The 26941-nt window shown below is 41.6% G+C and overlaps 1 protein-coding gene and 1 pseudogene across 2 annotated transcripts; both read left to right on the top strand.

Moving 5' to 3' along the window:
* The first annotated feature begins 801 nt into the window (after positions 1 to 801).
* LOC147459274 (uncharacterized) lies at positions 802 to 7169 on the top strand (annotated as a pseudogene). The gene is made up of 21 exons (XR_015187847.1): positions 802 to 1083; positions 1158 to 1282; positions 1375 to 1764; positions 1851 to 2196; positions 2285 to 2390; positions 2581 to 2594; positions 2659 to 2762; positions 2845 to 3017; positions 3100 to 3266; positions 3342 to 3606; positions 3692 to 3926; positions 4015 to 4203; positions 4286 to 4673; positions 4747 to 4839; positions 4919 to 4984; positions 5061 to 5477; positions 5553 to 5573; positions 5651 to 5688; positions 5760 to 5964; positions 6065 to 6676; positions 6820 to 7169. The product of XR_015187847.1 is annotated as an uncharacterized LOC147459274 (transcript).
* A 16815-nt stretch (positions 7170 to 23984) lies between these two features.
* On the top strand, positions 23985 to 25641 carry LOC147459273 (U-box domain-containing protein 26-like). Its single transcript, XM_086509804.1, has one exon. It carries the CDS (start codon positions 24155 to 24157, stop codon positions 25499 to 25501), a length of 1347 nt encoding a protein of 448 aa, XP_086365930.1. The 5' UTR covers positions 23985 to 24154; the 3' UTR covers positions 25502 to 25641.
* The last annotated feature ends 1300 nt before the right edge of the window (positions 25642 to 26941 follow it).

Below are 26941 nucleotides of genomic sequence, written 5' to 3'. Positions count from 1 at the left end.
GGTCTCTTTTGCATATTGTGGTGAGAGGTGGTGTATTGAAAGTTACTGAGTACAAGTTTTTTTTTTGCTGTTGTTTGAATTTGCGGTAGTGCATGTTCGCCTTTATTGCGTCTGTGTGTGCGTTTTATATGTGAGTCTCTCTCTCTCCTCCCTACAATATAAAAAGATGAGTAAAGATTGAGAGGACCATTTTATGTTGTTGCTCTAGACAAGTATGGTCCTCCCTTCTTTCCTCCTCCTCCCTCTCTACCACCTCATCCCATCCTCCTACCTCTCTACCCCGTGCCTTCTCACCATCTCCTCCCCTCTTAGCTATCCTCTCTCTATCCCTCATCCTCTCCACCTCTCTCCTCTTCCCTCCTACTGTATCCCTCCCAACAATTTTCCTTCTTCCTCTTATTGTCCCTCATCTCTCCTACTAGTCCTCTAACTCCATCCCTGTCCTCTCCATTGGCCATTCTCCCTCTCCCTCTCCTTTTCTCTCTACCTCTCTCCATCCCCGTCCTCTCCGTCGGCCATCCTCTCTCTCTCTCTCTCTCTCTCTCTCTCTCTCTCTCTCTCTCTCTCTCTTTATGTTGATGTAAGACTAAACAAAACCCACGTTACTTTGTTGAAGGTGTTGCAATATTGGAGAAAACAAAATCTAGAGGACATTCAACCACATTCAGCTATATAGGTCAGTCCTTTGAACAAATGCCGAAGCATTCTATTTTTTTTGGGATTCATTATTCTCTCTCTCTCTCTCTCTCTCTCTCTCTCTCTCTCTCTCTCTCTCTCTCCGCAAGGATTTCATCTGTGAAAAATGAAAAATGAAACATGGCTACGAAAAATTTGTCTTTTAGCAAGAATGAGCACGTGGTGCTCTTAAGCAAGGGCAAGGAAGTTGGGAAAGGAATTATGATACAGTCTCTACCCCACGAAAAGCTACATGGAAGAGAGTTTCCTAGAGGCACGTTGGGAGTAGCTGTCCAATCGGCATCAACTCCCGGTCTCATGTTGCCACATGTTCCACCCATTGACGATGATGTGTCCACCTTAGGTGCAGCAGTGGGTACAGTTGTGGCGTGGCCGATAAGAGAATTGGTAATGAGACCTCTTAGTTTTATTTAGACTTACATGCTCTCTTTTGCAAGCAACATCGAACATTTTGTGTCCAGGCAAAAGGACAACGAACTGTATCCTCTGGAGGCAAAGGTTCTCACCAAGAGCCACTAGCATAGCATCGGGTGCTATGCCCAAACCAAGAGTTTCAAAGCCTCCTCCAAAGACTCTTGCTGCAGAGGTAATCCACTGGAGTTTATTGCACTATTTACTCATGAAATTAATCGTTGTTTTCCAGTAACCTAAGCTAATTATTATTTGCCTATGGCCAAGTAATCGACGGGTGTCAAGAAAAGAAGTGTAGATCAAGCAAGTGAAGTCGTTGAAAGCAAGCTGGTCACACGAGCACAGAAAGAAGAGGACCCTAGCTGGGAGCCCCCAAAGAAAAAGGGTAGAATTCCTTTGAAAAAGGAAGGTGCTAGCACAAAGAAAGAAGTCACCAAAGCGAAAGTAGTGCAAAAGCCAGTGAAAGCCAATGCAGAGGGCACTACACAATCCGAGGTACCAGCGCCATCAAAGGACAAGGTCCCTATTGCGAAGTACTCAAGTGAAGAAGATGACGAAAGAGAGGATGCGGGGGATGAATATCGCGGTCTTTTTACTATTACCGAGAAATCCACGCTGAAATGGGATTTGCTCGACGACACTTTGCACCGCCTTCAGGTTGGTAATTTCTAAAATGGTATGCTCCTCTAACATTTCCTATTTCAAACTACAAGATCAAAAGCTATTCAAGTACGGTTATACAGGATACTCGCAAAGTACCACTGCCACCAGTGCCATTGTGCCGCTTGTTACCTCATCCAGCGGTACGGCCAGTGCAAGATCATGTGCACAATCTAGCTTTGGAGTTCTCTAGAAATGGATATGTTCCACATCGTGCCAGGTTCATGCTTTCAATAAGGACTCTAGATCTAGATTCAATAGAAGTTAGTCATGCTATTCGGAAAACCTGGGATCCAATCTGGATGCAACTTAATGAGGAATTTGAGAAACAATTGCATAAATCCGGGTGGGGGGATGTGAAAGGAAAAATGTTGTACACATGGGATGGGAATCACCGTCTTCGGGCATGGAATGCACAAATTGATACAGGTAGATTACTTTATACACTTCTGTTTCTGACTCAATATCAAGATGAGATGAATTTTGTGAAACTATGCAAGGTAATTTTGCTCTGCAGTTCACAAAGAGGAGCCTAAGTACCATTGCTGTGTGGAAGCTTGCATGGTTAAGGTCACTAAAGAGAACGAGGGAGAAGTTCTCACTGTGGTGGCATGCTTGAATTGGTAAGCTTAGCTATAACATAATTAACGCATCCTTGTCGAATCGATAAGCTTAGCCATAGCATGAGTATTGCTTCCTAGTCAATTTGATAAGCTTAGCTATAGCATGGTTATCTCTTCCTAGTCTTTTAATGGTGTAAGTTTTGTTGCCACAACATTAATGACAAAGGCTACGTAAAAACTTCCTTCATAGATATGCTATGTATGGTAAGAGCAATGGGCACAACCAACATGGATACATTGCTTAAGGGTTTGGAGGAAGATGTTCCACGATGGTTGCAACGAGAATTAGATGCTGAAATGAATAAGCGTGGGGGATTGTGAAGACGCTGGTACAAGGTCCCTCTTATCGTGCTATCCCAACTTCTATATCCGGTAAGTTTCATTGTCCTTTACGTTATTCTCACCATGACAATGTAGTGGATCAAACAAAGAATGAACTAATGTCACGATTCAGGCAAAGTATACAAAGGCTTTGCAATCTGTGAGTAATAAGCGAAATGAGCTCTCAACGGAGGAGTTCACTACCCATTACCGTAACGCATTCCATATGACTGACAAGAAAGCTCGAAAAAATACGCAACGGGCATCCGCAATTGCGGATCCTAACTTAGGAGAGGAGTGGTGGAGGTAAGATTAATAGGGGTTTCTTTCAAATGGAGTTAAGTTTACATTCACGTGCTGCTTAAAATTTTTTAACATTTGTTTCTAGATTGCTTATGGACATAGATTGGAGTAGGAGACCAAAGTGGTTGACAGATGATCGAATATACAGTCTTGCATGCGCCGATCTACCAGTCGATCATCGTAGCAATGTGCTAAGGGCTTTGGTTAGCGATGATCCAACCACATTATATCTAAGCCTAAAATCAACGCTAAGTAAGGTCATTTTTCGATAAATGTTTCAAATAAAAAGAGTATAGTAAACAATAACATAGTTGCGTAATAATGTAGATGACCACTCCGTATTTCTCACTTGATTACGTTGAGAGACATGGTGGAATCGACTTGTGAACGAGGCTAGGAGACAATATGCATTGCTGAATAAATCGTGCCGCCTCCCTGAAAACGACACCCTAGTGACAACTATAAGGGAGTGGCAATCGAGGTACAGTGGCACATTGTATGAAGTGGAGTGCGAGAGCTTGAAAGGTGGACTCAAATCTAATAAGCAGAAATAGAGGGAGGGTACTAACATGGCCGCCAAACGGGCATTTTACAGCTATGTAATCTTGTCCTACTTGATTTCCAAATCTTAAAAAAGTTGAGTGGATGACAATAAGTATATTTTGACAAACATATACCAGATGGGTGCGGATCATGGATTGGACAGATAAAGTTCCAGTTACAAAAGAGTGTTTCAATGTGAAGCACACTGCATGCATGTATACGGAAGAACAACGTGCAGCATTGTGGCCCAAAAAAGTTTATGTTGAGTGTCCTCTTTTCATTGAGTTTGCGAAGGACACATTTCCCCCCAACGAGCGGGAGCAGTTCAAGGAGGTAGAGACCGGCAGAGTTAAAAGACAACAAGAAGAGGTAAAAGCATACAAAACCATAGTTAAACTATTTTCATGTCATGTGAGGATTTAACTGCAACACGTGAAATTAATTTTGCCAAGGTAAGAACCTACGTTCCCTAAAAGGAAAAGATGTTGTGACTGAGGGGACAGATAATGAAGAAGAGGTGGAGGAGGATCGTGAACCAAGGCGCAGCGACGGTGAATGTCCTTCGGAGTTTGAGGATGATGAAGACGAAAGTGATGTGCCGCCTTCTCCAACTGCTAAACCTACAAGAGCCCCACAAACTACCCAGGCAAGTTTTTGCACACCCTTGTTGTTGCTTAAATGGAAAGGTTGAACTAATAGAACTCGTGTAATTTATATGCTCTCGACAGGGGAGCAGCGCGAAGAAGGGTAAAGGTCAAGTAATGGACAGAGATACTCCAATGCCTCTAAACAAGGTAGGTACATCAAGTCTGAAAGCACGTCAAGAGAGAGACACACAATCAATGGGATAGAACCTATTAACACCGAGAAGCCTAAAAAACCAAGCTCATAGTCAGATCCTAGAGCCTGAACAAGCTCCACCAGCATCTCATTCCATTTCAGAGCCTCATGTTCTTCCTTCGCATGACGAGGCACATGAGCAGGCACAACGACAGTGCACAGAGATTGGAATTAATATAGAGCCTACTCATTTACACCGCCAGGCGACCACTGAAAGTGAAGGGTTGCAGGATGCAATATGCTCTAATGAAATGGAAACAATTATCGGTCTACCTTGTAAGTATGGAATGATTGATTGTGGTATGTGTTGTGCAGTAAGAAATGTATTTATTGCAGTGGGTGGATGCAGATGATGCGAACGTCACAATAACCGAAGTTTCAACAGGATTGTCTACTGTAGCAGAGACTGGTCACCGCGGGGAGCCTGCTCTTCTTGTTGGAGGTGAGCAAGTGTGTAGCAACTAAGAGAAGATATCTTTAAGTATTTAAAATACAGTCACTTACCTGCTTGTTATATTTAGATGTCATGGTGCAATGCAACACTCCACCTCACGATGAAGCGCAGAATTCAATGGCACATAGCTCTGGTATGCTACCAACCTGAGGTACTCCTAGTATTATTGTCTCACCTTACTAACTGGATATTCATTTCTTTAAAATCAGATTCTGCGGTTTTAGCTATTGATCCTATGGGAGCAGCTGACGAGACGGGAAAGGGAGATGTAGGTGCCCTACTCACAAAAATTGCTATAGTAGCTAGGCGAAGCTTTCGGGTGCGAGGCGGGACAACAAATGTAGGTTGCGATGCAATATTTTGTCATCTACCAACCAACACAAGCGTCGTTGGGATAACATCACCCAATATCCCCAAATGGAACCATTTCGAAATCAATCAAATCCAAAAGGTTTTTGGTATTTCTAGGGAGTATCTTGATGAGAAGGGAAATCTAGTTTTGATATGTCGTCGAGAACATGCATGGGTATTATCGAGCCTAGCAAATCAAAATGGGTACTATCTTGATCATACCACTATCGTCCTGTGTGCTACTCCATTTAGCCTCCATGGTGGTGTTACGGTAGGTAAAACTACTTGCTTGCTTTGGAGAATTAGTGTGTGCTAGATTGTGTCCTCATTACGAGTCTTAAGTCCCATAGATGTGGTGCTTGGAAATCGTTGTATTCTGCAAAATTGGTGCCTACAGATTGAATTGAAAGCCTGATTCGGACGTTATCTTTGATTACTACAACGCCAGTCATTGGCAACTTAAAACGGATGGCTGTCCTTGGCGAGGTATGCCGTGAGTTTTCAAAAAGTTCACCTCCATTGTATTTGCTTATCTAAATTTCCAGACATACATTTAGAATGATGATATCTCTTCAGGGGGCATGGAGAGAAGTCCAACTTTACACGAGAAGCTACTCTCTTTCTATACAGAGGAGGGTAATGTAGTATTACAAATGTATGCTGGTTGTGGTCTTCTGGCATGTCCGGGGCTGCGAATGGGTCGACATGTACTGTTGCTAGATCGACAAGAGTCAATGGAAGAATTGCAACATCTACGTAATGGTAAGTGTCTTTCTTCCTCGATTAGTGTGAAAGATTGAATTATGTACCCCTCCTAATATGATGCTAAGTAAGATCCATTTGGTAATTGATCGTCGTGAAGGCACATGCACACTTCCTTCTTGCCATGCGAAAAGGAAAATCATAGTGTTCGATGTTAACGGTGTCCTGTTGAAACGGTGGCGGTGGGAAAGTGCTCCTTCCCACGCTGCAAATATTCTAAATGTAGGGCGAATGGGTGTGTCATTGTGACCAGGGATATTGCGATTGCTGAGAGTGGTGTTTGAGCTATTCGATGTAGGGCTTTGGAGCTCCATGCAAGAGCAAAATCTGACCCCCATTATCAATTTAATTAAGAGTAAATACAAAGAGACTGGGTATGGTGAGACATTTTTCAAGTTTTGTCTGCATCAAGGACATTGTGAAGAGAGGCACTGCGAAGGCAAGCATCCAAAATTAAATTTGGTGTTTGTGAAGAACTTTAGGTCTAAATTGGTAGCCTCATACATCAAGGACCCTCTGAACACCATTCTAGTAGATGAAAATCCTGAGAAGGCAATTGAAAACCCACCACATACGCTTGTCACAGTAAGGAGTTACGATGGAGCGAGCAACGACAATGTGCTCCTCATGAATTTACTCCCATATCTAGAAGGTCTTCATGCATATCCTGGGTTAGCAACGGATTATATCAAGAACACGCCTTTCAAACAGGGTACACAATGTGTGTCATAGGATTCATTTAATAGGTGATTGGTTTCAAATACTCGGTACTGTCTTCTACGGCTTCTTAGTTAACTTTTAGTATCAATGTAGTTTTTGCTAAGAGCATTGTCCCTAACCGAAATTTGATTGTAGTTTCTGCAGCGCATGGTGGGAAAGTTGAGCACACAATGGAGGAAACATTTGGTCTTGGAGGAGATGCGGTCATGGCACATTCTAAAATGTGATGAGGGAACCAAGAACATTGTGTACACAACAATGTTTAGCTACTATATTGTAACTGAACGTCATAAAATAAATAAAAGTATTTGGGTCATTTTTTAGTCTCCTCTTTTTGTCTTTGTTTTAATCTAGTTGAATTTACATATGTACATGTGATGAGGGACCAAGATAATTATGGACACAGCATTGTTTAGCTGTTAACGTCATCAAATAAATACAGTTATTTGGGTCACTTACTACTATCCACTCTCTATCTTTGTTTTAATCTATTTGGTTTTAGATATGTACAGAAGAGAAAGAGAGAATGCAAATATTGTAGCCTAAATGATTGTAGCATGCGATAGCGTGAACATGCACTGAGGTCAGAGTAATTGTTTTCTTTTTGGTAAATTGCATAAAAAAGCACATGGCAATGTGGGGGGAGGGGTCGGGATTGGTGGGGTAGAGGAGAATAGAGAGGGTAGTAGCAGTTGGAGAGATTGAGAGAGAGAGGGGGGTATAGGGGTTAGAAAAACATATTGCAATGTGGGGGGTGGTATGCGGAATAGTGTGGAAAAAGAGAAGAGAGATGGTCTGAGGAGGAGAAAAGAGAGAGAGAGAGAGAGAGAGAGAGAGAGAGAGAGAGAGAGAGAGAGAGAGAGCGAATAATGTAGCCTAAATGATTTTAGCATGCGATAGCGTGAACATGCACCCAAGTCAAAGTAATTGTTTTCTTTTTGGTTCAATTAGATAAAAAACATTTTGCAATGTGGGGGGCGGTATGTGGAATAGTGTGAAAAAGGAGAAGAGTGAAGGTCAGAGAGAGAGAGAGAGAGAGAGAGAGAGAGAGAGAGAGAGAGAGAGAGAGAGAGAATATTGTAGCTTAAATGATTTTAGCATGCGCTAGCGTGAACATGCACCCAAGTCAGAGTAATTGTTTTCTTTTTGGTTCAATAACATTAAAAAACATTTTGCAATGTGGGGGGCGGTGTGCGGAATAGTGTGAAAAAGGAGAAGAGTGAAGGTCTGAGGAGGGGGGGGGGGAGAGAGAGAGAGAGAGAGAGAGAGAGAGAGAGAGAGGGGGGGGGGGGGGGGGGGGGAACAAGAGGAGAGGACAAGAGGAGGGAGAGAGAGAGAGAGAGAGAGAGAGAGAGAGAGAGAGATGAGGTAGAGGAGAGGGAGAGAGAGAGAGATAGAGAGAGGGTGCCAGTTTAGGGTGAGAGAGAGAGAGAGAGAGATGAGGTAGAGGAAGGAGAGAGAGAGAGAGAGAGAGAGAGAGAGAGAGAGAGAGAGAGAGAGAGAGAGAAAAGAGAGAGGGAGGAATGAGGTAGAAGAGATGGATGAGTAAGGAGGAAGAGGATGGCGGCTAGAGGAGGTGATGGAGGAAGAAGGTGGAGGGGAGGGAGGATGTTGGAGGGCGGCAAAAAAAAAAAAAAAAAAAGCTCACTCCTAAGCTCGCTCCATTGAGCTCGCTCAAAGACCTAACTCTCGATCGGCAGGTGCCCCCCTCCCAGGGCAACCTCCAAATCCTCTGCACAATAGATCCTGACCATGAAGGAGTCAATCCACCACTCTTGGCAATGCGGATGACCTGATCTTGGGAGGGCGTGGTATCCAAAGCTAGGCCGGTATGATATGCACACAAATGAACAGATTATGCTACCTGAACCAAGTATGGAAGTCTAGGAACCTTTGAGTCTTTGGGAGCAAACTAGAGGTAGCTCTCTTTGATGATATTGTGTGATCAAGCATTGAGCTCATTCAAATTAGGAGCAAGAAAAGAGGTAGCAGACAAAGATGAAGGATGGATGCATACTTTGAGTTGTTTAGAACACCCAAGAGAATAGGAGTTACTCATATGGTAGGTTTTTTGTGTACAAGTCTCCCAAGGTGATGCAAACTCCTTGGAAAATAGTTTACCCTTTTAATGTAGTCCTTACTTCTTGTGGGTAAGGAAAAATTTTAGGGAAGTAACAAGGCAACAATAAGGAATCATCTTGACATTTTAAAACATAAAATTGTAAAGGAAGTCGTGTGGAATCATGCTGACGTTAGGCACGTTGACATTTTAAAACATAAAATTGTAAAGGAAGTTCTGCGGAATCATGCTGACGTTAGGCACGTTGATATTTTAAAACATAAAATTGTAAACAAATTCATGTGAAATCATGTTGATGTTAAGCACGTTGACATTTAAAAATAGAGAATTTAAAGGAAGTCATGTGAAGCTTTAAAACGAAGTCAAATGAAGGGACCCCTTTATTAAGTAAGAAGATTTCAAAGCTCTAATTGCAAAAGTATATCCATCTCTCCTCTCCCTTTCCATCATCCTTCCCTTCGCTTCTCTCTCTCTCTCTCTCTCTCTCTCTCTCACTCACTCACACACACACACACACACACACACAAAGACACCAAAGACAATTCTTGAGAAATGAGAGCTTTTCTTAATAAAAAACATCGTATTAATAAATATATTTCACTTTACATAAAAATCATCATACTTTTGGTCCTTTTTGGCTTTTTAAAAGCCTTAGTATCCATATGGGTGAAGGTCGTTCAAATTTGTTTCCTTGACATGTGTCCCTTTAAAAATTGAAGAGAAAGAAAGTATTTGCTTTCAAATGCTATTTCCCAAAGCCACTTTTTTTTTTTTTGGCATGCTAAAAAAGACTAAAGAACATAGGATTAAAGAGTCTCCCTATATGATATATGATATATGATTGTGAAGTATTGATTCAAATTTTTGGCTTTCTAAAAGAAGCCTTGGAGATATGTTGGGTTAAGCATACTTTCAATGTTGATATATGATGTGAAGTATTGATTTAAATTTTTGACTTTCTAAAAGAAGCCTTGGAGATATGTTGGGTTAAGCATACTTTCAATGTTTTCTGTGATAATTGAGACTTACCTTAAATGTTATTTTGGTTTTAAAATATTAAATGTATATTTTTATTTCACCTTTCATTTCACTTTCTCACATGGCTTGACTTCTCTTGCATTGTATTCTTTTAGAATGATAGAGTGAAGCTTCACCTTGCATAATTATACACACAAACATATATATTTTTATTTATTTTTAATATGCAAATCATAGTAAAGAGAATAAAAATTGGTGCAATGATGTCAAAACTTAGCTCCAAAATCCTACAAATTTCAAAAAATTTACTAGTATTTTTGGTTTGCTTCTTTGCGAAGAGGACACTCGATCGCTTAATAAAAGAAACATTCCAAAACACTGCTTCATCTTATATAATTTATATAATTTTAGTTAAATGATTTTATCACTTTCTTATTGTTTCTTAATCTGGCTACACACTAGTAGCTACTCCTCTGGGAGTCATCCCAGTCGACACTCCTCGCTTCGGACCTAGACTTCAGTGGAGACACATTACGTCCGTACCCCCACCGAGCTAGAGACCCTTGCTGAGACACCCAGGTTCATGCGTCACAGGTGAGAGGGCTTGCCGTACTTGGTCGACATCAACAACGACATCATCTTGGATGACGAAGGCAAGAAGGTGATCTCGCGCATGCGTGGTTTTTTCTCTCAGGTGTTTTGACACTACATAAACACCTGGAGTGAAGTGCACTTCACTCCATAAACACCTGGAGTGAAGTGCTAAATGAATTAAAAGACATAGTCATCAACATGTTGCATGATGAGTTTTTCGTGTCAAGTCGTGATGAGCGCTTCAATGAAGACTTGATGAAGGTTCGAATGCGCGAATACTACAAGCACAAGCGTTTTGAAGTACAAAAAGCAATAAAGCATGGGTGGAACAGACCAGATTGGTTGGCTAAAGAAGATTGAAAGAATGCGAAGCGAGCAGTACGCGAGAATCCTGACAAGTGGAAGCAACAAAAGGAGGTAGCCAAAGCGCGAGTAGAGGCAGGGAGCTCGCACGACTTGGGGAGCGGCGAGTGGGCATCATTTGAGGCTGATTTTGTAAGTGTTTTTGCATTTCTCTTTAGGTTTGGTAGTTACGTCTATTTGTACTTTTAAATTCTAACATAATGGATTCTTTGTATGTTTTGAACAGTGGTCGATGATAGGACAGGACCCCACACCGTACGAACACGAGTACGTAGGCAGAAGAGCTTAAATGCCCTGATGGACATTCTGAGTTCTCGCACGGCATGGTTAGTATTTCACTTTACTTTTTTACATTTGTTGTATTTTAATGATAAGCTAAGAAAATAGATTGTTTTGTAATTATATATTTATACTTACAAAAAGTCTTATTGTTTTTTTCTGGAGAATCCGACAGATACGCCGCTTGGACGCAATGAGACGTCTAATTAGATGACGTCAGTCTAGCCGTAGCCAGATAGCATTAGTTTTCTTTTGTCATAGCATGTATAATGAGATGACGTGTATACGTCTTTTTGTAACTATTGAAAAATGATGTATTTTCTCAATAATGACAATTGTGTTGTAACTATTACATTTGCAAAGCTTAACAATCAAGTGATTTTACCTATGATGTGTATAATTTTCATTGATTTACTTTTGTCAATTTACTTTCATCCAATTACTTTTGTCAGTTTTGTATCTTTATTCTGCAAACAATACTATGCATGATGGAGTTAATGGTTATATTGTGGGTGACTACTTTCGGTCTTTACTCTGCAAACAATACTATGCATGATGGAGTTAATGGTTATATTGTCTTGTGGGTGACTACTTTCGGTCTATACCTTTCACTTTCTTTTAAAGGTGAATCTGTGCTTATCTAGAATTCATTTAGGTATACTTTATTCTGGAAACATTCAATATGGTTGATGGGTTGAATGCCCTGCCACCCAAAATTTTTTACTCTCGGACGTCGCTATAAGTATCTCTATATAAGGTTCTGCAACGTCGCTATAAGCATTGCTACAGAAGGACTGCAACCATTTCTATATACGTCACTATATGCGCCGCTATATAGTGACACATATAGCAACGCATATAGCGACGGTTATAGCAAGTTCTCGTAGCGACACTGTTAGCGAGGGTCTTAGCGATGTTGGGGAGTATAAAAACCCAATGTATGTCCGTCGCTAAAAGCGTCACAAGTGCACATAACCTCTTGTAGTGTTTGTGTATGTATAATGAATAATATAATGTATAATTTTATTTTTATTTTTATTTTTGTTTTATATTTTATCTTCAAATGATAATGTGCAATTTGCATCTTTCACCTCATTATTTAAGTGGGGCCGTTTCTAATATATAAGCCATTTGTGATTATATATATATAATGAATAATATAATTTTATATTAAAACACAATAAAAATTTAATGTGATTGTAGGCACTCATTGAAACTTACTTTCCTTAAATTTCATTCCTCCCTTAACTTAGCAGGCCTTTGTGTCTCTTCACCTTGTTTTTTTTGCAATTCTCACATTATGTAGGATACTTGTATTAACAGAAACAAAACGATACATATATAAGTAGTCCATAGAGAGAGAACTTGCCATGGGGACACATGGACTAAAGTGCCGAGCTTTTATAGTGAGCTAGCAACCCATACAAACAAAATAAAATGTCAAGTGAATCACTTCTTCTAGTTCTTCTTCTTTTGAATAGACTAGTATGTGACCCGCGCGTTGCTACGGCTAATTAGAAACAAGGTTAAGCTCTGTAACACTCTCCTCAAATGCTAAAAAAAAAACTAGATTTAGTGGAATTCCACCTACAAAATTTAAGATTTAGCTCTAAATTTCAAAATTTGAAGGTAAAAAAACCTACAAAATCTAGTGTAAAAACCTTCAAATTTAGTCAATTCATCTCTAAAATTTCTCATATATAGGTTTGCCCAGGTTTTGAAAGAAGAAGCCAAGGTCTTTTTTGAGCACTGCTCTCCTTCGCACCTTTCCCCAAGGTGGCAACATGTGCAAACGTTCTCTATGTATCGATAATGTAGTGCCAAATATATTCTTGGATGCTTCATTATTAAATCAAATCACCCTCCAAAGCTATGATAAGGCAACTCTAGCTAGCTATCAATAGTCACATCCAAAAATGGAGGAGATGACATTTAAAACCTCTCAAAAGACAATTCAATGAAAATTCACCCACATGAAAGTGTTTATTCTTATAATCTTCTTTAAACGTAAAGTAATCGTTGGTTGCTTCAAGTTACTATATTGTTCCATTAAAAAGGCTATTCTTTGATGTTCATTCATTGGCAAAAGAAAAGAGACAATCTTTCTCTTTTAATCACTTTGTATTAACAAAAATAAAAGAGTGTTTTCATAATGTTCTATAATTGTAACTTCAACTTACACAAATGCAATCACAAGTCATTACTACACTCAAACTTTGTTTAGTTATATCAATATAGCCTAACATAATGTTTACATATCTCTCATTACTATGCTAGCCCACTCACCCTTTCCAAGATCCATTATGATGTCATCTAAACTCTTTCAAAATTCTATGTTTGAGGGTCCAAAAAGCCATGCGGTTAACCATATGTAAAAGATTATATGGACCTTGGTCTACTAATGTAGCTTGGTGAATATGAGATTGAGAGTGAGGAAAATCAAGCATCGATGAGTTTCAACTATCAAGGGAGATGTCTTTTGAGGATTAAGAAAAAAAGTGGGATTGAATAGGGAAAGTTAAATTGGTTCGTGTGTCAGACAATGACGTGATAGAGATGAAATGAGAATGTGTAGGTCAATTGGTGGCTACAGAGGCAACACGAACAAAAACTTAGGATAGGTGGTGTGCAAACCCAAGCAGGGAAGTTGGCAATCTATAGACATGAGATTCTTTTTTCTTTAATGCATCGCATCGCAAGAAGGACATACACCGGCTCACAATGGAGTGGTCAGCATGGAAGGTCTTGTATGAACTCGCAAGTTACGGGTTCGATTTTAACAGGCGCATCCTTGAAGCATGCAACTAGTGCAGCCCTGGGTGGAATATGTGAGGAGAGCGACATAACTAGATTGACTAGAGCATACGCAACTTTGGGAGGTTGGAGAAGATGTGTTCACACAAGTGTAGTTCCAAGAGCCTCGCACCAAGCTATGGATTTTTCATACTCTGGTTGCCTAAACTATGCTATATGAACATATGGGGACCCTCAGTCGATAATCATATTGTTAGCATGGTTGTACAGATGGGTGGCGAGACATGGAGAGGCCCCTTATTTCCATGATATTGAAGATGGTCAAGGCTAAGGCCTTGATTCCCGATGCGATCATTCGAGAAAATCTGGATGCCCCTCCTTTGGTGATTGAGGCCCTTACGAGGTTAGTGGCATTCATATACAGTTAGTGAGAGCTCTTACAAGATCGTTATGCTTGGCTGGCCTTAGAGTCCTCCCTGCGACAGCATAGGGAGATACATTACGTTGGTATGCACATATGGCATCATGATTTGAGCTATATGGTTTCTTTATGGGAAAGCTCCCCCCTTTCAGTATTCTCTAGATGCACCCTCTATGTTTGACACAGAGGGAGGTCACTAGACTTAAGCGATAGGACATGTTTTAGCTAGATACCTACAGGACATGGATATAGCCTATATAGGAGCTAGTGGACATGAAGGTGACTACATATAGAGAACATTTTCTCTAGTTCAAAGAGGATGGGCCAAGGCTTGGCATAGCATTTTCTCTCTCATTTCTCTATTATTGCTTTTGAATGACAAAGATATAGTGTGAGCGTCTCTATGTGTACTCATGAGTGAGCTTTAGAAGATGTATAAGATTGCCATCATTTGGTAAGAGCGAGCAAGACTCGTCGTAGGCGGGTCGTGCAAGCTAGTGTTTATAATAGGGACAAGAGTAGGATTTGGTGCGCAAGCCAAAGAATAGAAATATACACTAAGTTTTATTAGTGGCCCCGGATACTGCATTGTACATCCCCTATTGTGGAGATGTTGTCCCTCAAGACCCAAGTAGTGCTTGAGGTTCATTGTACATTCTTTGGTGAGTTAATACATAATCTCCGCTCACATTGTGAGTATGGGAAAAAAAACCCCTTATAATTAGCTTCCTTGTAGAGGCTTTAGAGAAGTGAAAGAAGCGTGTAAAAATTAGTTTGGGACTTGCAAAACACTTTAAAGGTCATACCTCAATTAGCGCAAAGCCTAGCCAAGATGCGATGATTTCTAAAGAGTTTTTTAAAGCAACTTTACAAAATTAAATTCCCAACATAAATTAAAATGAGTGTTCGAGATTCAGGCTTCTCTAATGGACTTTTATAATATCTTGAAGGTCAAGAACTGCCGCGTCTTTGATAATGACCTCTATGTGGCTAGCTTCTTAGTGATTGTACAAGAAAGTGAGAAGCTTATATATGTGATAGGTAAAAGTCACAACTCGGATGATTGGCTCAAGGCAACCTGAGCCATTCATACGAGTCCTGAACAATGATCTTGATAGTAGTTTTTGCAGCTTGAATCTGATGTAATCTTAGAACCCTAAGGCTCGACATGGGCTTGAGTTTTTTTTTTGTAATTTTCTCTATGACATTCTAATACAATCACTCACAATTGTGAGTTTTGAAAAAAAAACAAGAATTCAAGCTACAACTGGACCTAGATAAAGCTTATGATATGATTACGTAGTCATTTGTGCAAGAAACAATGTAGGCTCAAGGGTTCGATCCACAAATCTGCTAAGTTGTAAATACTCTTGGGGAAGGGAGCTCCTCTGAGCTGCTATTCAACTAGAGAATTGATGGCTGCTTTGATGTCAAAAGATCCATTCGTCAAGGGTGCCTCCCTGCACCACTTTGGCTTGTTGCCTGCACCCACCCTCTTATTGCAATGTTGGAACAAGCGGTGGCAGAAGGAGAAATTCAAGGGTTGCAAATACAAAATGGCAAACAACTGCTTATCAAGATGTTCGCAGACGACTCAGTGCTCTTTCTCCAAGTGGATGGACACAATGTTAGGCAAGCCTTGGAGATTTCCTAGGTGTTTGCCACAGCTTCAGGGTCTCGATGAAACATAGAAAAATCAAGACTTATCTCTTTATCAAAAGGGGATAGTTTTGATTCTGCAGGGTGGAGTGGAGAGGTAGTGAAGAGAGGTAACATCTTCCGATACCTGGGGGTGCCCATTGGGGAGGGAATTACACACAAGCCTACTTTTGGTTGGGTCTAATAAAAAATTAAAAAGAAAATGAAGTGGTGGGAATTCATCCTACTTCTCTTTCACTGTTGTAGAGCCATGATAATTAATACCTTTTTCATCCCATATGTAACCTTCACATCACCTTTTTTGCAATTGTCCTGAAAGAATTGGAATTCATTTTTGAAACCAACCAAGGAGTTTTTGTGGGGAAATAAATTGACTACTGGCAGACCATGGTAATGGGGTAAATGAGCAACTATCGCTAAACCTAAAGCTCAAGGAGGGCTTGGCATCCTTGACCCTATCATTCATGACCTTGCATTATGTGCGAATTTTTTATGCACCCTTTCGAGACCTGGGTTGGGCTGTCATAGCAAGAGAAATGGTAATGGGAACCCACATGAGATCTAAAGGTGGTTCATGGTCCAACCTCAACATTCAAAACAAACTTCTTCCCCCATCTGGTGTGAAGAACAATTAGATGGATTTATTGGGAAGTTTACCAAAAAATGTAGTAAAGTCACGGAGGCACTCAAGTGGAAGGAAGATATCAGGTATTGGAAAGGTACGGCTAGGCACTTGTGTCTGTGGGGCCCCATAGTTGAAGGCTTCAACCTTAATAACCACTGGATTGAAATAGCCAAGAATCTTAACAATAAGGGATTTGACACCTTGGAGTCTCTTTGGAATTATCAAAGTGGGGATTGACTTTCCTTGGAGTAGCTGAAGCTTTGTAACAATCTCTCACTCCAAGAGGAGGTTCTCATCAGAAGACTATTGGGAAAAATCTCAAACCTAACCCTTCCTCCCTGCTCCACACCGCATGATTGGAAAGCTTGGAAGTGGCATGGAGGCTTTTCTGCTCACCTAAGACTAAAACTATCTGTGAAGAGGTGCGCTCTATGGAGGAGTGGGGCAAACACCTCAATAGGATCTGGTCCAAAAAGTGGGCAACAAGCAATTGGAGACAAGTAGTTGGAAACATTTGGAAGGCCAAATGTGAAGAGAGAGACAAAGTCTTCAATTGAAGAATAATCTTTGGTCTCATCTCATCCGGAGAAAAAGCCAAAGCTAGAGGTCTAGCCGAAGATTCCCGTATCAGATGCAAGCACCCGATTGAATCCCTCATGCACCTGTTCTGGGGATGTACGAAAATCAGAGTCTTCAAGGGCTCCATATGCAGGAGGGTCTTAACACATTTGGGAGATCCCTTCTTTAGACGTGACCTTGCTATGGGCTCCAAATACATCGACAATCTGGATCTTCTAACTAACATTTGCATTGTAAGAGCTACAGTATCAAGAGCTATGTGGCAGTCCAGAAATATGATCCTCTTGACTCAAATGTTGTTATGGAAACATGTTGGTGGAATAGGAACCTAAACTGCAAGCTACACAAGTAAGAATAGTTGGTTGGGTTTGCCCCTTGATGTATTGTTTTTCAGTAAGATAACCCTGTGCAAAAATTATGCCAGGGCTCTTTGTAACCTTCTATGATTAATGCGATCCCGCTCTACTAAGCATTAAAAAAAAAGATCCTATTGGTCAATTGTCAAAGTTGACTACAACAAAAGTGAGCTACTAGCCACAAAGTTGGTAGGAATCAGAATTGAAAGCATTAAAAAATGAGCCAGTGAGAATGACACTGTCCTACCTACTACCCCAGCTCATGCTAAAGGAATCTAAGATATGAAGTTTTTGGATAGCAATCTTGTTTTTTTCCCCCCAAATTCACAATAATGAGTGGAGATGTATTAACGAAAACTAAGAAAGTTACAATGCTAGCCATGCTCTCACCTAGCCATGGCATCTGATGCTCTCACCGAGCCATGGCATCTACCAACAACCATATGCCTGAACACAAGATGCACCAACTGATAAAGGGCGCCACCTTGAAACTAGGAAAATCAATCTGACAAGATGGCTTGGGGTTGCCACCAAAGGGAAAGCCCTACCACCGCAATCCCTTTGCCCACCAAGCCAATCAGAGGAGACAAACCGTCGAAAGCTGAAAGTTTTTGGATAGCAATCTTGGCATTTAGCTAATTTGGCTGCTAAGCTCGCATTAAGGGAAAGAGAAAGAAATCTTTAATGTGCATACTGGGTCGTTACACTTTCATTAATTAATTAGTGCCAAATATTCCCCTGGAATCGCGAAAAGTGGAAGCAAAAGTAGAGCTTTGTCTCCAGCATTTTCATCATCATGCAGAGCCGCACAGTGTCGCGTCCCTCTGTTGCTCTCCCCCATAGCTTCGCGCGCCAACCCCCTCCCCTCCCCTCCGTTCTTCCCTAATGGAGACTGTGCACATTGTTGCCCTGCAGCGTGAGTGTTTACCCTGCTTTTCGCGCACGAGAGAGAGAGAGAGAGAGCACATTTCCCTCTGAAGCACCTGAGGGGTGGTCTTCTGAATCGCTGAGGGCGATTTTGATTGATTGCTTCTTCTCCATTAACCCTCCAGTCTTGAATCAAGCAAAGGAATGCTCATCAGCTCTGCAAAGCCCTCCCGTTCGCCCCTACACATTCTCTCTCTCTCTCTCTCTCTCTCTCTCTCTCTCTCTCTCTCTCTCTCTCTCTCTCTCTCTCTCTCTCTCTAGCACACCCACAACACTGATCTCTCTCTGTGCCTTGGCGGTCTCAAACATATCCTCTCTATATACGTCTTCGTCATCAGGGAGCATGGCGATGCACAAAAAAAGGCAATAAAATTATCAAAATACCCCTCGAATTTGTGGAAATTCTCTACACACCCCTCAAATTTCAAAAATTCCCAATACACGCCGAATAGTTTCCCAAAATGTCTTTCAAATTTTTCAAAATTCTCAAAACACCCGCAGTTGCGAGAGTAAATTTCTCCAAAATAATTTTTTTTGTACATTTCCATAAGAAGACTGATTGTCTATCGTACAAAGTGCGAAAAGGAGCATTCAAGCTAGACATAAAGATTAGAAAATCTTCAACAACCCAACCAAAATACATATATATATAAGGATAAGGATGATTAGGGAATTTTTGAAATTTGAATGGTATCTTGAGAATTTTAACGATTACTAAAAAAAATCTCTTACCCCGCTCCCATCCCATGCTCTCACACATGGCAAAGCACACTCTCTCCGTCTCTCTCTCTCTCCCTCCCACGTGCCACCACCTAAATGCCTTAGACGTATCCTTCTCTTCTAAGTTCTCCCCCTCAAAACGCTTTTCCTATTCAAACCAAAAAGAATTTTGGCACCTTACCCTCATCCTCCAGCTGGGCACCTTACCCTCATCCTCCGCCTTTTCCTTCCCATTCAAACCAAGGTATCTTTGTAGATACCTTCTAATAAAGCCCCAAACCAAAATTAGAGGGACATAGGTTCAGAGTTTGAATAAGGGCCGAGTCGCACCCAGTGGTAATGGGGGTAGTGTGGTTTTTCAAGTATACGAGTCGCACTACACATAGGAAATGAGGAGAGGATAGTTGTGAGAAGATTGCACTGCATGACAGGCTCTTTTGATTGGAATAAACCTTCCTCGAAATAAGGAGAGAGCTCAGCTCTCGTAAGTATAGCTTAGCACCTTTGATTTTGGGGGTAATAGTAAAAGCTTAACAGGGTTTCGCTTCTGGTGGCGCAGATTTTGGACTTTTTGTTAATAGGAAACCCTTTTCCCCAGCTCCTCCCACTAGCATAGAGTGCGACCCAACTCTAATAAAGGATTCGTTAGCCCTTGATAGTAGTCGTTCATGTTGTTGTCTCATCCTATGTGTGTGTTCCACTTATGAATTTTAGATGTTTTTCCCCCTAGAAACTTGGGAAAGCTTTGACGAGGAAAATTTCTAGAAGAGAATATGATCGTGGAGAAATCTTAAGATAATTGATTATTGACTATATCTTAAGGATTATTTATATCAAATTGCTCCAATTTTTTTCCCCTTTTTTGGGGGCTCTTGGTTTATTAAACTCTAATGGTAGGAATTTCAACATTGTTCACGGGGATTACAATACTTCTAGGTTTTATGAAATATGTGGTGGCTCAATTCAATCACGTGCTGAGTGACAGCACTAACCTTATTTTTGTTGTAGGATCAAGGAGAGCGACACTTGCCAACGTTGAAGAATGAAAACATGCGCTTAGTTGCATCGAATAATCCTTAACGGCTCTTTGTCAGGCTCCTGTTGCATGTCTATACAAGTCCCCTTTGGGAAACATTGCCCCCTCGAGGCACATGTAATGCTTAAGTTTGTTTGTATATTCTTTTCTAAGTTATTATAACTACTCCACCAGTGTTGGAAATTGCAACCCTTCCCACCCTTCCTTAGGGGTCTAGCCCTGCACATGCACGACATTTTTGTGATAGGCCTTCCCGGTGAAGAGCATGCCATTCAGAGACCCCTTCTTGATGGATGGGTCCTTTGAAAATAAGCTCACTAGGAAGGGCACGTTTTGACAAGGCTTTTAAAAGACAAATTTTATACAATAGCAAAATTTAAGGTTGCTTAGTTAAAACTTGAGCCTAAGTTCTAAGGGTACTGTGTAACTCCGATGTGTTGCATTCGGGATCAACTGGTTTGTGTTTGAGCCTTGTGGTGGTAGGAAGTTTCTCTTGGTAGCTTATGGTTTGCCATTGTCATGCTTTGTTTTTTCTTCTTGTGCATTGGACATGTTGAGGTGGGCTGGAAAGCATCCCGATGTGGTGGAATTTGTTGCTCGAGATCTTTATCTAAATATAAAAAGCCTTGTCTCTATGGTGTTTATGCTCCCTGTGGCATGTGATGTGCATGGTTGTCATGGTTTGCAATGGTGGGTTGTGAGTCCATGTAAAAGCTAAGATGTTTGTAGTGTTTTTTGTCTTTAATGTAAATAGCTCCTGTTGAGCATTGCTCATAAATTAGGGGGAAAAAAAGCCTAAGTTTTAAGGTGGTAAAATATAAGCGCTTAGCCCCTTAATGGTCTATTTTTGTATCCCTTATGCTGAGAGTTTTATCGAGGGTGGCTCCGTGCTCAGCTGATGTATGGTGGATGGTCGCCATGGCTCGGTCTAAGCATGGCTTGCTGACTTTGTAAATTTTTTGATTATGTTAATATACTATACTCACAAATGTGAGTTCTAAATTAAAAAAAGAGTCCCACCTCCTAAATCAAAGAACAAATAACACTTTTAATGTGTTATTTTTAAGGAAGACCTTCAAAAAAACAAAATACGATAGGACACAAGATTTGCAGATCACTTGTTGTGCTTTTTCTACAAAATGTCGATGCTTAGCAATGCAAAGTTTTATGCAACCACTCTTGTGATGTCTGCCACATGCGTGTTGGTTCTAGAATCTAGCGGTCTCTAAGCTCTTCCTCTAATGTCCTAGCCTCTAGCGTATGTGTGACTACAAGGTATAGAGTGTGAGCAATCACAAGCACTTGAGTTTGGACATGAATCTCTTAAAAACAATGAGGAGACATTGTTGAGCCTCAAGGAAACGAGTCAAAACAATGAATGGAGTTGGACATTGTTGAGCCTCAAGGAAACGAGTCAAAACAATGAATGGAGTTGGAGCAAGGATTGGACATTGCTTGAGGATTTAGGAGATAATACTTACCAGTACTTAAAGGTTCATTGAATCCAAGGATGCACCATGCCTTATGGCTTCACATGAGAGACGAACACTTTCTATGTAGACTTCTTTCTCTATTTGTGCCACCCACAGTCCACTGCCCATCTCTCCTACTTGTAGTTACAACATGCACATTGAAGGGCCGATATATGCCAAGAAAATCTCAAACTGCATCTTGGCCCCTCTACCCTTGCACAAACTCCTAGGTCTTGTCGACCCTCCCTTTGTTGCGATATGCATTCTCTTAAAGACACCTTCCTCTCTCAAGGCCTCACCTCGCTGAATTGCCTCTCTCCTCTTCCTTTTCTCAAAGGGCCTCACCTCACAAAAGTCCCTCCAACTTGTGGCACATGTTGGCTAGAGTGAGTGCTCTCAAGAAGAGAGAGAGAGAGAGAGAGAGAGAGAGAGAGAGAGAGAGAGGTAAACATTGAGGGTGATGCTTTTGGGGGGCGGAGAGGGGGAGCAGACAAAGCTAAAGTATAATATACCAATATTCTAAGAATTTTCTAACAACTGAATTTTTTTGAAGAATACCTAATATGTTTGCTGACATGCTAGCTCTCTTACGTATGGAACAACGAAAGGTACAACAAAAGCAAGTGAATATTTCATAGGAGCGAGAAAATTAAGGGGTTTCTAGTGACGGGTTGGTGCATTTTTGCCTTGCAAGATGACGGGCGAAGTGTATGATGGCCCTTCCTCTCTAAAGGCCGACTAAGCGAATTTCCCTTCCCTAGGAAAGACAAGGACACCCTTCAATTTTCAGGCCTGTACTCCACTGACAATTGTGACTTTGGCCCCCAATTTTGTTACACGCGATTTCAAAAATGGAGTCGTAAATTTCGGATTCGAAATTCGACAAACTCAAAAATTATTTTCCTAAAACCTCATGGAAAGACGAATGTGATGAGCTACTTTGTGCTCAAAATTGAGCTCCATGAAGAAGATAAAAGCTCCCCAAGTTAAGCGTTCCCCTAGTGGCTCCTTTACCCTATGTGAGGAAGAATGCATGCTCACAAGAAAAATTACAAATCTACTTTAGCTCTTCCCCCATGTCAAGTCCCCTCACCAATTTTATTTTCGTTTTTCCAGAGAACACCCACCAAGGCCAAAAAACAGTGCATTGCAACCATGGAGGCTTGAAACCACGTCAAGCCAATATGATAGCGCTATTTCAAACGAACTAGCTGTTCAACCTTGGCTTTTTCATCCTGCTAGGTCCCAAATTATCTTAGTAGCGGGGTGTAATTCGTCATAGCACTGGGGGTCGTAACGCTACCGGCCCTTTTATCCTAGAGAGGGTACGATAGACAAGGTATTATTAATTAAGCCTTGCAAATTTTGACAAAGTTAGGATACCATCTTCGCTCAAATAGGTAGTGCAAGTATTGAGTGACGAGGTGCAAAATACTTCGAATTGAACAACATGAGTGCTTATGTGGAAATAAGAGTAGGCTCACATGAGGTTTAGTTAGCAATTACTTTTTGAAAGAATTATGACTGTGTTTAAAAGCGAAGATGGCATCTTATTATATCAAAGCGACGAGCTGGATGGCATCCAGTGGACAATAACACTATGGTTGAAGCAGCATCGGCCGTCCATAGATAGAATTGAAAAGTTACCTGTAGATTTGGTTGAAAAGTATTCGGTAGTGTTTTCTACTCAAAAGGGTGGGGGGATTGCCCATGTTTTGGTGGTTTCGCTAGAAACACGCCCCTCCAGTTTTGTCCAGTGAAATGGTGACAACGTGGGAATGAAATCTCTTTTTCCACCTCGTGTGAACCCGGCCTAAGCCATATATATTTGCTCACATGCAACTTTCGCACACCGATACAAAAGTTAGGGCGATACCGAAGCTGGCACCAATACAGAGTTAGGGCGCATTCACAACAAAGGTCAGTGGTTTAGTAGCCAATGACAATGACTGGAGGCCACCTCTAGCATTTTTGGCAGAGTGGGCTTGGGCAAAGCTTCGTAGAAGACAAGTTGGAGAGAGCAGTAAGGCAACAAAAAAGCTGAGATAAGGTTCAACGAAGACTCTCTTGCATGCGAATGCACCCTTACAAAGGCATGAGGCATGACCACTGCCCACGAGGGGTACACTAAGCAATTTACTGCTAGGTCGCAATCGCATTGGCAGTTTTGACATATACAACACATTATCAGAATTTCCGACTCTTGAAAGTTGACCTGGTGATAAAGGTTGTGTAGAACCTTTTCAAAGGTGAGGGCCTAAAAACACATGGGGTTTAAAAAGAAGCGAGTGATGAGTTCAGCCGTGGACTTGATAGAAAGGGAGCGCTTTTAATTAGCGCTAGTGGTATTAACCCCACCGGCCAGGAGAGAGAAAAGGTTGGCCACAGCCTACGTTACAGGCCTTGTTTGACTTTTTCTGGATTGCCCCCAACTTGTAGATAAAAGCCCCTCTGATGTAGCCCTTCGGATTGAGTTGTGCTTCTCTGTGTGTGTAAGAGAGAGAGAGAGAGAGAGAGAGAGAGAGAGAGAGCTTCTCCCCTAGCTCTGCACAGACCTCTCAAGCTTGCCTCCCCGCCTTCTGATCTCCTCGTTCCCGACAACCACACCTCTTCACCTCCCGCCCACCATGGGAGTTGCCTCCAATGGCCCCCTCATGGTCCAAATCCCTGTCCCCTCATTCTTCCTCTGCCCCATCTCATTGGAGCTCATGACAGATCCCGTCACTTTGAGCTCTGGCCAAACCTACGACCGCAAAAGCATACAGAAATGGCTCGATGACGGCAACTGCTCATGCCCGGTGACACGCATTCCTATCAACACTGAGCAAGAAGATCCAATCCCAAACCATGCGCTGCGCCGCATGATCCAAGCATGGTGTGTACAGAACAAGAGCTCCGGCATCGAGCGCATTCATACACCAAGGCAACCACCTTCCCTCAAGGACATCCCCCTTCTACTCGACCAGATCCGCATTCAACATGCGGCCCACGATAATGGCAGGCATCTCTGTGCTGATGCGCTTCAAAAGCTCTGTATATTGGCTTTGGATCGGCCGAAAGCGCGGCTCCTCCTTCTTCGTGCCGGCGCGCCACACATCATCTCGCTATGCCTCTCCAAATCGCTGCTTGTTTGCAGAAAAACTCTGCCCTCCGTCGAAGTCAAGGATGCGCTACATCTCCTTGCCAGCCTTGCAGAGGAGGCTGAGGCCTGTCCGCGCACAAGCTTCTCGTGGGAACCTGCATGCATAGATGACGTCTCCGCACTTGCGGAGATGATTGCTGACGAGCGAACCAAGATTGAATTGCGCAGAGATGCAGCAGTCGTGCTAAGCAAAGCAGCAGATCAGCTGTTCGACTGCATGAAGCGAGAGGTTGGAGCCATTCAGGGATTTATGAGCAGAGTCGTCGGCCTCATCAGAGAAGCTTCTGCTGCTTCGATGGCGAGCTTGCAATATAGCTGCACTTCATCTTCCTTGGATTGCGGCTTAGCTGGCCTTGGTTTGATGCTGGCCGTATGCAAACCTTGTACTAAAAACCGACATCTTGCATTTGAGGTAGGTGCCCTGGACGCCTTAGCCTGTCTTCTTGGGAGTCTTTGTCCGGCCGCCCATTTATGCCCAAACGCTGCCCACATGAGACTCGCAGAGCTCGGGCTAAAGGTATGGGAGTCTTTGTGCAAATGCGCGGAGGGACGTGCTGCCACTTGGCAATCCATGGGGCTTTTGATGCAGCTCATGTGCAATGTTTCGGAGAGGGCAACCAAATATTCAATTCACATTTTATGGTTGTTATTGAAGTTTGCACCAGTTGGTGCTCCTGTGGCCAAGATAGCGTTCGAGCAAGGCGCTTTTCTCAAGGCTATGGCTGTAGCCCAAGGTGATGCCTCTTTGAGAACAAGATCTTTGGCAGGTAAGATTGCCAAGGCTCTTAGCCGCTTTGTTATTGCATCCCACTCTCACCTCTACTTGGAGTAGGAGCATTGTATTTACAATCACAAAGCATCTTGTAAAAGCTTTGAACAACATTTTTGCACAATATCCTTACAATTGTAAAAAAATTACACTGGGAGATGAAATTGATGGGAAACAATAGAAAAATATTGTTTCATTTGCTACTTTGGATCTTGTTCACATGTATAGAAGCTCCGTATAAAGACCTTTCTCTCATGTGTAGCAACCTTGTTGTTTTTATGCCATGGTCAATTTCAATAACTAGGTATTGACAATGATAGCTGTTGTTTGATTTCCATAATGAGAATTTTGTTCTCGCTCAACTCCACCATCTATTTTATAATAGATGGACGCAGAAACTAGAGATCCTATGTAGTAAGATGATTTTGCATGCAATACTCTAAGTGGGTCACAAAATAAGAAGATTATTATCAATTTCAAAGGTCCTTTTATGCTAGAAGTAGTTTCTGCTTCTCCCTTCGGAGATTGTGTGAAGAATGAGACTATTGGTTTGAAGGCTGTTTAAATTCAATTTTTGCAGTGCAAGGCAAATGAAAAATTTCTAAGAATGGTGTTCCTACTTGCTTGCCTATAGGGAAAAACCTCTAAAGGAGGAGAGAGTAAGGGGGAATTATCCCACATTCAAGTTATTGGTACCAGGTAAATTCTTGTGATCTTAAATCTTTTGTCTTCATTAAGTCATGGTCTTCATAGTTTTTTTTAATGAATATCCACGTTAGCCTGTAAGTTCATATCAAAGCATGGGAATGTTAGCTTTAGGGATAAGGGAATGAAGTTGGCTGTAGATTCTATAAGACATGGAAGCTTCACCCATGGTGGTAAGTCCCTTGAGTAGACCACCACTAAGGGCACATCCTATGTTGCAATTCCTAGCCTTATCTAGCATGTATGTATAGAAGCATCATTAATTAGAATCAATTCTACTTGTGTGCCAAAAGAGAATGTTGAAAAGAAGAAGAAAACTTCATGCACGCCAACTTCAATCAACACGATCAATGAAGAGAAGATTGAGCTTCTACAATGTTCTCTCTATGTCTTTTGATCCAAAGAATGTGACCTTTTTTGTCCAATAATGTATCTAGTGGTAATCTTTTCTAGCATAAAAATGAGTATAGAGGGCACAATAGAAGCATAAAGGGCTCAACTATTTTTAGTCCTGCACATAGTGACATTGTCTAAGGTAGAGGCTAGGCAAGTACTAAGGGGAGGAAAATCTACATTCTTGTTGATAGGCTACTAAAGCTAAAGGCTAAGTAGGCATCAAGGGGGGGTGTTGAAGAAAGTAATTGCTATAGGTAAAAACCTCTAGAGGATGAGAGAGCAAAGGGGAACTATCCCACATGCTATGTATCCAAAACAATGGCCTATATAAGAGGCCTCATTTTCAAAATTATGTGTCATTTTCAAGCACTACAAGAGCCCGCTTGAATTACGACGTCAAAT

The sequence above is a fragment of the Adiantum capillus-veneris genome, chromosome 4, assembly GCF_014529385.1.
Source record: "Adiantum capillus-veneris isolate H3 chromosome 4, ASM1452938v2, whole genome shotgun sequence".
NCBI classification, from domain to species: domain Eukaryota; kingdom Viridiplantae; phylum Streptophyta; class Polypodiopsida; order Polypodiales; family Pteridaceae; genus Adiantum; species Adiantum capillus-veneris.
The sequence above is the reverse complement of the archived record's forward strand: the minus strand, read 5'-3'. Positions and strand labels throughout refer to the sequence as shown.

Coding starts and splice junctions, on each gene's coding strand:
- LOC147459273 (XM_086509804.1), top strand. CDS start 24,155: ATGGGAGTTGCCTCCAATGGCCCCCTCATGGTCCAAATCCCTGTCCCC.